This window comes from Sinocyclocheilus grahami, unplaced genomic scaffold (genome assembly GCF_001515645.1).
Source record: "Sinocyclocheilus grahami isolate Dianchi unplaced genomic scaffold, SAMN03320097.WGS_v1.1 scaffold20.1, whole genome shotgun sequence".
Lineage (NCBI taxonomy): Eukaryota > Metazoa > Chordata > Actinopteri > Cypriniformes > Cyprinidae > Sinocyclocheilus > Sinocyclocheilus grahami.
Genome location: NW_015505199.1, coordinates 740,018 through 749,609, shown reverse-complemented (window position 1 = coordinate 749,609; position 9,592 = coordinate 740,018). Strand labels below are relative to the sequence as shown.

At 37.9% G+C, this 9,592-nt stretch overlaps 1 protein-coding gene and 1 long non-coding RNA gene across 3 annotated transcripts in view; one reads left to right on the top strand and one right to left on the bottom strand.

Moving 5' to 3' along the window:
• igsf21a (immunoglobin superfamily, member 21a) overlaps positions 1-9,592 on the top strand; it is a 245,321-nt gene that overhangs the window by 227,453 nt on the left and 8,276 nt on the right. The window contains exon 7 of one of the 2 annotated variants that reach the window (XM_016238594.1): positions 5,957-6,042. In XM_016238594.1, the coding sequence (XP_016094080.1) occupies positions 5,957-6,042 (86 nt within the window). Of the gene's footprint in view, positions 1-5,956; positions 6,058-9,592 lie in introns of both variants that reach the window. The other variant, XM_016238586.1, reaches the window with a different exon arrangement.
• On the bottom strand, positions 470-1,427 carry LOC107555720 (uncharacterized). The gene is made up of 4 exons (XR_001605189.1): positions 1,405-1,427; positions 1,086-1,175; positions 730-798; positions 470-496 (listed from the first exon to the last, which is right to left on the bottom strand). It is a non-coding gene; the product is annotated as an uncharacterized lncRNA (long non-coding RNA).

The window sequence follows — 9,592 nt, the reverse complement described above, 5'->3', positions numbered from 1 at the left end:
TTAATAAAAACGTTATATACTACATCTGAACGCACCTACAAGGAAGGTACATAATTAGTTGATAATCCATCATATTCAAATTATTAAAGCTCCATTTTTTACAATGCATTCTCAATCAGTAGAGCAAAGTGTTGAAATAATGGGTTTGATTCCAGGGGCAGTTCTACAGTGAGTGGATATCCAGGGCTTAGCCTAGAAACATTAATGCATGTATCAGAATACACGGGATACACTTCAAATAAAATAGGCTATGCTAAAAGTTACATTGGCTAAATGGCTTAATTTTTTATTTTTAAAGAGATAAGTATAATTAATTATAATTTGCACTTACAAATTGCATAAATAACATTACAGTGTCTCCCACAGACTTTCATTCTATTTGTGGCGGCATATATATGCGAACTCATTCTCTGCCAGCAGGAGGCGCTGTGTGAGTGATAGAGATCGAGGTTTCCCCGGTAACGCTGTACACAAAGCAGAGCTCCACTCACAAACACTGCTTTATCAGACATTACAATCAAGAAGAAATGAAAATGAGTTTCCTTCAGAAATACAGTGATATAAAAACACCTGCACCGGGTTTCGATTTTGAAACGTGCAGTGCTCATGTTTATTCAACATGTGCTAGCATGTTCCTCTCAAAGTCAACCTGTTCTGTGAGTTAGTGGAGAACAGCAGCTAGAGGCTAATTTAGTGACATTAAAGTTAGTTAAGCTGATAGAAGCTCACCTGCTGTTAGCACCGCTACGAGGCAATCACAAGACTCCAATACACCTCCGATGCAGACATGACCACAAACTTTAAAATAAAATACAAAAGATGTTCTTAACAGTGGTGTTTCTTCACTCAGTGTTCCTCAGTAGGTTGTTAGCTCGCTGTTTTATGTTAACTTTACGTCTGTCACTGAATTTAGAGAGCGTCTCTAAAGTTACATACGACATTGGTACACACTTTCTGACTTAAATAGCATTTGAAGAGAATTACCTTACTTGCGATAAAGAGGCAGAGTAGAGAAGATAACTTACTATGCTTCTCTTTGTTCAACTAAGTTAGTTAACTTCGGCTAACTGACATTATTAACTTACCAGTTGATGTTATCATCGATACTATGGCATTCACAAGAAGAGGATCCAAAATACACCTCCGACGTTGCAGACTACATCCAGACTAGAAATCTGTAAATAACAAACAAAAGAAGTACTAGAAAATACTGTTTAATATCACCACTGAAACAGTGGTTTGCCTAACGCACTTTACAGTATTGCACGTTAATTCGCTGTTAAGGTTAAATAACGACTCACCAGAGGAGCTAACTTGCATTAAAGGGCAGCAGAACGTACAAACGTGTTTCTCGGTTTAACTAAGGTTTGTTTCGAGCAATATAGGTGACATTAACTTACTCACCAGTCGATGTTATCAGCCTTTTGTCTGTCAGAAAAAAAGGCTCCAACTCCCGACATGAAAAATGACACGATGAGTAATGTTACTTTGCTGTTAACAAGTGAAAATATCTTAAAATATCGCAGTTTTGCATAAAACAGAAATAATATACTAACCTTTCGTCGAGTTAACGGTGCATTTCTCTTTTGTCCTTTTACAGCCACTTCCACCAAAAAGACAAAAAAGAACTCCCTTGCCATTGGTCAGTTTTTCGCGGGCAAGTTCACTACTGTAAATTGATTTACAGTAGTGAGGAAATACAGTAGTGACCGTATATTTTCCCATAATCCTTTGCGGTTTACAGTAAAATACTGTATACACATTTTACAGTATCTTACTGTACATATTACAGTATAATACTGTTCAAATTACAAAAATCAGTTACAGTGTACGCCTATGTCATACATCATCCGCTGGACGCCACTCTCTCGTGAACGCGCAAACGACAGTTAGCGGAAGTTAGAGATTAAGGTTTATAAAGTTGTATGGATATTTTCTTACACAAACGCACCGTTTCATTTCGGGAGGCCTTTATTAACCCCCCAGAGCCATGTGGACTTCTTTTATAATGGATTGGATACATTTTTTGGACTACCATCCACTCCCATTATAAAGCCTGGAAGAGCCAGGATGTTTTTTAATATAACTCCGAATTAATTCTTCTGAAAGAAGAAAGTCATATACATCTAGGCTGGCTTGAGGGTAAGTAAATCATGGGGTAATTTTCATTTTTGGGTTTAACTAACCCTTTAAATGTTTTCACTCTATGCATTATAATGTTTGAGACTTTGTAGTTGTCTCCCTTAGTGAAGTCTGAAAAGTCAACGCCTCTGTGGCTCATCAGTTACAGTGCTTGCAGCCATAATCAAAGGTAACGACATGGGTCACCAAATGCTCCTCCTGGAGTTGGTCCCAGACATCTGGCCATCACCTTTCTTCAACAGCAAGCTTTTTAAAAGCCTTTCTCAGGCTAGTTCTGTTCAAAATGCTTTAAAAAAACAATTGCTATGGCAGAACAGTAACCTGGCACCACGGGTAGGAAAAAGTCACAGCTCAGTGAATTTTTTTGTCAGCTCCGGTGGTTAGGGCTTAGATTAGGCAATCCACGGTATTGATCCGTTAATTCATCTACTTGGTACGGAAAAGGCAGGGTTGGCCTTTGAGTGCCCATTGCTCTGTCAGAACACAGGCCCCATCAAAGGTCTCCTTTTGTTTTTCAACTGTTTTCTTAGGGAAAATCATTGAGTCATGATTCATGCCTTGACAAGCTCTTAATCTCTCTTGTATATTGTATTTCACATCTCTTTCTCCACTCCACAAAGCCTGACCGCTAATATCCCCAATCATTTCCATAATAAGAAAGCTGGTGAAAGAGGATTTCTGTGTATTCGGTGTAGTGTCCTGCCATAACTTGATTTATGTGTGAAATACACATGCATAGGACCCATTACAAATGTGAGAGCGGAAATCATAATCCATTAAGCGGCACCAGGGGGTAATCATTAAACTGACTAAGACTGGCTTGATGCCTCATTAGCTTTTGCTGGACACTCTGTGGCTTAAATGATGGCTAAAAGCATGATTAGCCATTGTTTCACATAGTTCTCAGTAGTTGGATTATCTCTGTGTTGTAGGAGCCAAAGCGTAGCATTAGCTGTAATGAGGGTTGAAAAAAGGCCATAGTGGGCTGTATTTTTGAATAATTTCAAGTCCAATCTACATTTACAAAGCTTCCATCTGGAATTATGTGTTAGCGCAAATATATGGCTCACAAAACTTGTTTTATGGTTCTCAGGGTTATGCGGAGTGGATCCTGGTAATCATGGTAAACGATGCAGAACCACTTAACACAGGTCCAGTCGGAGGCTTTTTCACTCTCAGACTCCGCTGCTATAAAGCGCCTAGCTCATACTGCCAAATAGAGGAAGTTTCACTTGAGAAACTTATGGCCTCACTTTCCAGACATGTACAAAATCACTTTCTTATCTTCCCTCTGAGTACACAAGAGAAATCCCCGGTGCCTGAGAAGGTCAAAATATGGTATTTTAACCTTCCTTTCCTTCATCACATCCCAGCCATTCTCTGAGACCAAATTAAACCCATCTGGGAGATTCGGTCCACACAAGACAAGGGAATTAGTTCTCTAAGTGTCTCTTATCTTACCTCCTCCACCATTTGCCTTGCATGCTCTGTTTCTTCTTCAGTAATGAGTGTCTACCCAATTTAGGTCCTTGTCCCTCTTGGGAAATACATACTCCTCAGCAATTTCAATAAAGGAAACTGAGAATCTCCAAGTTGACCTCCAAGTCAAACGCTGTGACTTTGGTCTGTTAATATTGTGCTGGTATACTAGTATTGTTTTAATTAGGGATGCACCAGTTCCACTCTTTCAAGAATGAGTCTGATACCATTACTTTTATTTTTGGTACTTACCGATACGATATTTTGAAAGTAATGGGTACAGATACCAAAAGAATATGAATCATGTTAGCTGGCTTCATTTAACAAACAGAGATTTCCTTCAGTTATTTCCACACTTAATGATGCCCATTAAAATGTATTGTATAAGCTTTTGTTACTTTTACTGTTTCTTTTATTGCTAAATGGTATTTTATCTTTAATTTAATAGTGCATTAGAGCTGCTTCATTGCAGCAGCTCAGTACTGTAATCACAAGACGTTTTCTTGTAATAATATAGGGAACCACTCGTTATACATAAATCGTGTAACAGATTAACATATTTTCTGAAATATAAGTCACGTTTTTTATCATCTGAACCGTGCTGTGTATTCGGAAACATGCTGCGATTCCAAAGCAAAAAATGTGAGAGCGGAAATCATAATCCATTAAGCGGCACCAGGGGGTAATCATTAAACTGACTAAGACTGGCTTGATGCCTCATTAGCTTTTGCTGGACACTCTGTGGCTTAAATGATGGCTAAAAGCATGATTAGCCATTGTTTCACATAGTTCTCAGTAGTTGGATTATCTCTGTGTTGTAGGAGCCAAAGCGTAGCATTAGCTGTAATGAGGGTTGAAAAAAGGCCATAGTGGGCTGTATTTTTGAATAATTTCAAGTCCAATCTACATTTACAAAGCTTCCATCTGGAATTATGTGTTAGCGCAAATATATGGCTCACAAAACTTGTTTTATGGTTCTCAGGGTTATGCGGAGTGGATCCTGGTAATCATGGTAAACGATGCAGAACCACTTAACACAGGTCCAGTCGGAGGCTTTTTCACTCTCAGACTCCGCTGCTATAAAGCGCCTAGCTCATACTGCCAAATAGAGGAAGTTTCACTTGAGAAACTTATGGCCTCACTTTCCAGACATGTACAAAATCACTTTCTTATCTTCCCTCTGAGTACACAAGAGAAATCCCCGGTGCCTGAGAAGGTCAAAATATGGTATTTTAACCTTCCTTTCCTTCATCACATCCCAGCCATTCTCTGAGACCAAATTAAACCCATCTGGGAGATTCGGTCCACACAAGACAAGGGAATTAGTTCTCTAAGTGTCTCTTATCTTACCTCCTCCACCATTTGCCTTGCATGCTCTGTTTCTTCTTCAGTAATGAGTGTCTACCCAATTTAGGTCCTTGTCCCTCTTGGGAAATACATACTCCTCAGCAATTTCAATAAAGGAAACTGAGAATCTCCAAGTTGACCTCCAAGTCAAACGCTGTGACTTTGGTCTGTTAATATTGTGCTGGTATACTAGTATTGTTTTAATTAGGGATGCACCAGTTCCACTCTTTCAAGAATGAGTCTGATACCATTACTTTTATTTTTGGTACTTACCGATACGATATTTTGAAAGTAATGGGTACAGATACCAAAAGAATATGAATCATGTTAGCTGGCTTCATTTAACAAACAGAGATTTCCTTCAGTTATTTCCACACTTAATGATGCCCATTAAAATGTATTGTATAAGCTTTTGTTACTTTTACTGTTTCTTTTATTGCTAAATGGTATTTTATCTTTAATTTAATAGTGCATTAGAGCTGCTTCATTGCAGCAGCTCAGTACTGTAATCACAAGACGTTTTCTTGTAATAATATAGGGAACCACTCGTTATACATAAATCGTGTAACAGATTAACATATTTTCTGAAATATAAGTCACGTTTTTTATCATCTGAACCGTGCTGTGTATTCGGAAACATGCTGCGATTCCAAAGCAAACAAAGCATACACAGCGCACACACACATTTGTATTGGTGCAGAATGACAGAGACACATATAACCTAGAACATTTCACACAGGCTGTGTATTAATTACATAGACCTGCTTAATCTCTAATAACGCCATTCTGCTCTCTGTTGTTCTGTTGTCTGTGTTTCTTTGTCTGGACACAGCACTGTTCACACACTGTGTGCTATCGGCTTTTGGTATCGGAGCATTTTAATGAGTATGAGTACGAATTCAGGAGCTTAGTATCAGCTCTAGTGCATTCCTAGTTTTAATGTTGTGCAGCAAAAACTGACAGTGTTTTCTCTTGTTTCCTTCCATAGCGGCTCCTAAAGGCCCCAAGCTTTTGATAACCCCTGCCAGGGCAAAGGTAGGGGATACGGTTCGCATCACCGTCCAAGGTTTCCAGGTAGGATCTCCAGTGGTAAGTCCATGGGGGTTACGAAACCAGGGCCAAGTTCAGTTTTGGATACGAGGAGATTTGTCCCGCATGTGCAGTTAAGCCTGTGTGATATATGGCTATAGTGACCATTCTTACAGAGTGTGCAATACAACACATGTATCTGTCAGCTTCTGACCTAGTACTGCTATCCATGAGCTATCAATCCAAATGGTTCAACCTGTCCGAAGACGGGTGCACTGCATCTGACTAAATCAAACCGTTCAATCATGTAAGTTGCTATGAAATCAAAATAGAGGGTTTTCAAAGTCCTTCAAAGGTCATGAGAACAAAAACTCTGAAAATGACCTATTGAAAAGCACTTAGGGCTGCAACTAAAAAATAAAAAACCTTGAGCACTCAAGGATATTAGGATGTACTAGACGTATATCGGTGGTGAGATAAGATAAGAGTTTAATATAAGAATCAAATTGCATTTGTAAATGGTCTACAGACACAAAATGCTCTTTGGATGAAATGCCATTTAAGTTGCGATAATTTTTTTTCCTCCCGATTGATTCCTCTGTTGTTAGCACTCTATATTTCAGTGTCATTTCCATGAACACAGAACAAAGCAAACAAAACCAATGTGGTGTTGCATTTAATAAATCTCTTAAAATTAAAAACTGCCATAAAATCGCTAAATGAAAAAATGGGTCACATTTGTTCCATTTAGATGTTTATCCGGTTTGCCTGCTGTTAGCTGTTAAAGGAAATAATTTATGTTTCAGAACATTGCAAAAAACATTCTTAATTTGGTATTGTTTTCCAATAAAAAATTATTTGAATAATATAGTATGTAAAAAAAGAAATCCTTAAAACAAGTTACAATTTCTAGTTTATTTTTCTTATTTTGTTGGAAAATAGCGTTTTTCTTGTTTTAAGCATAAAACCTGACTAGATTGTTATATTTGTGCTTATTAAGAAAACAAACTAATAAATTAGGATGAGTAAAAAATAAATGAATAAACTTAATTTGTATAGTTTGTTGTGGTATAATTATAGAACAGTATAAGGTAAAACGTGTTCTTAAGTCTTAATAACTGCCGTTTTGCGTCTCGTATTTATCTTGATGATTTTTTAAAATGATTTCCAGTAAAATGCTAGAAAAGGGACACTATAACTGACCTGAAATAATTTTAATGAAATATATGCTTAACAAGAACTAGCATTACGCTTCTTTTTGCTAATGCTAAACTCTTCTTACTTGTGTTTGTGGTCTGCTTGGTATTCTCACCAGAAGGCATAAGAGCATCTGATTAAAAATCAAATCAGCTGGTTGTTGATGTATTTCACTGCAGCTTTCAGGGATTTTGCTGCTTTCGTTTGTTCTTGTCAGACTAGCTAGCAAAGCAGGTGTGAGCACAGAGCTAGCGAGGAGCGCTTTACTGTCAACTGTGCCAAATTTATACTTGCTTCAATAGTCCGTCAGCTCCACAAGCCTAGTGAAGCAGAAAGATTGTCTCAGTGTAACTATCACCGTCTGCCAAAATCTAAAAAAAAAATAAAAATCTTCCCCAGCAGATAAACACAGAACAGTTTGGTGATGATCTGCCCAATCTTTGTGATAGGGCTGACTCAGAGATGTGTCTGGCCAACGGCATTTAGGTGAAAAGAAATTAGACCCGATATGCTATCATCACTGAATCTACTTTACGCTATTTTGTTTGTGACTTGAATTTAAAAGAATGTTACAGTAGTTATGTTTTATTCCTGGAAATTCCAGGTATAGCTGAGTTTTTAAACCAGGCAGTTAGCTTGTCCAAACTAGTCAGGGCCAGGCCTAAACTGGTCATTAGCTGGTCTATACTGGTCTTTAGCAGATTTAGACTGGTTATTTGCAGATCTAAACTGGTCATTTGCAGGTTAACACTTGTCATTAGCTGGTACAAGCTAGTAGACCATTTAGATGGGCAACAATCTCAGTCTAAACTCATCAATGGCAGGTTAGACCAGCTATTGACCAGCCTGGGCTGATTCAGACCAGCTAGAAACCATGTTTCAACGCATAGCTACCATCTAAAACTGGATTTTCCATTAAGAATGTTCTCTCATTTTGGGTTTTGGATGGAAAAAGCACTAAGATGTAGTTACCCGAGTAGGGGAGTTGGTTGGTGCATGGCAGATCTGTGTGTTTATTCAACCACATTTAGCATATTTGAAGTACACCTTTAAATAATAGAAGAATGGTCACCATAAACAGGCTTGACGGGGACATAAATCCAGTTTCGATCTTAATATTTACACAAAATATTTCAGAGGATTTTAAAGCCAATGGAGTTTTATTTGGAAGAACATCTCCCTTATCCTTAGCTGCTCCAAGGCCTTGGGTTTCACATGTAGATAAGATCAATGTTAGCACAGAAAACTAAATACTACCCTGATATTCAAACAGTCCCAAAAAACAGACTCAATATCCCCTTTGGTTTACTTAGACTCTAGTTAAACCACTAACAATGGGGTCACATTGGTGTCTCCTTCCTTTCTAAATTAAAATTTGTATTTGAATAGAGTACAGAGCATTTATGCTCTCCAAGAGCTTGTCTTACTGTCATTTCTTGACTTTAACCATGCGAGTGCCATGGGGGATATTTTTATCTGGATCTGACCTGATTCCACCAGCAAGTGCAAACTCATTTCACTGCTGTCATGGTGTGAATGTGGAAGTCCAGTTACACACAGCCAAGCCACACTCTCCAATGAGCCGTTATCAGAGGTCACCCAGACAAGCCACATGATTTTGTTAAGTTAGATGGATTGTGCCAGCCAGTCACTTATCACACCTAGAACATGGGTAGATTGGTTTGATCAGCAGGGGAAAGATATCCTCTCTCATGCCCGGAAACGGGATCTACAACGAATCGGGATGTAGCCTTGGCTCAGGCACTGAGATTTCTAGGTTTCGTCACACCTGTCCTCTTGTGTAGAATCAAATGATATTATACTGAGCTTTCACAAGTATTAAAAGGCAAGGACTTGTTCAAATAGACATTAAATTATTTATTGTGTTAGTGGGCTTCCAGGCATAGTTGCAGACAATGCTACACCATGGACCACTGTAAAGGAGCATATAAGAATACTTGATATTCTTTTGCCTCTTGTGGACTACCTGTTTGTTGTGTTGTTGTTTTTTCATTGCCGCCCCTAAAGACCATCAAACTCAAACTTATATTCCTCTTCCTTGAAAAGTCTATAACAAGAAATGCTTTAATTGTCTCCATATAATATTGCATTGCATATTTTCTGTCCTTTCTTCCAAACGGAAAGGTATTATTATTCTGTTTATTTACTGTACTGTATTTTTAAGAGATGCACTGATATTAATATTCTGGCAATGCAGATAAGCTGATAATTATTTAAACTGATACATTTCTGATAGATAAATAAATTTGGTATTATTTTAACTAAATAAATGTCAAATAAACAGAGGCGGACAGTAACTAAGTACGTTTACTTAAATATTGTACTTAAGTTTACTTTTTGAGTATCGGTACTTTACTTGAGTATTATTTTTTCTGGG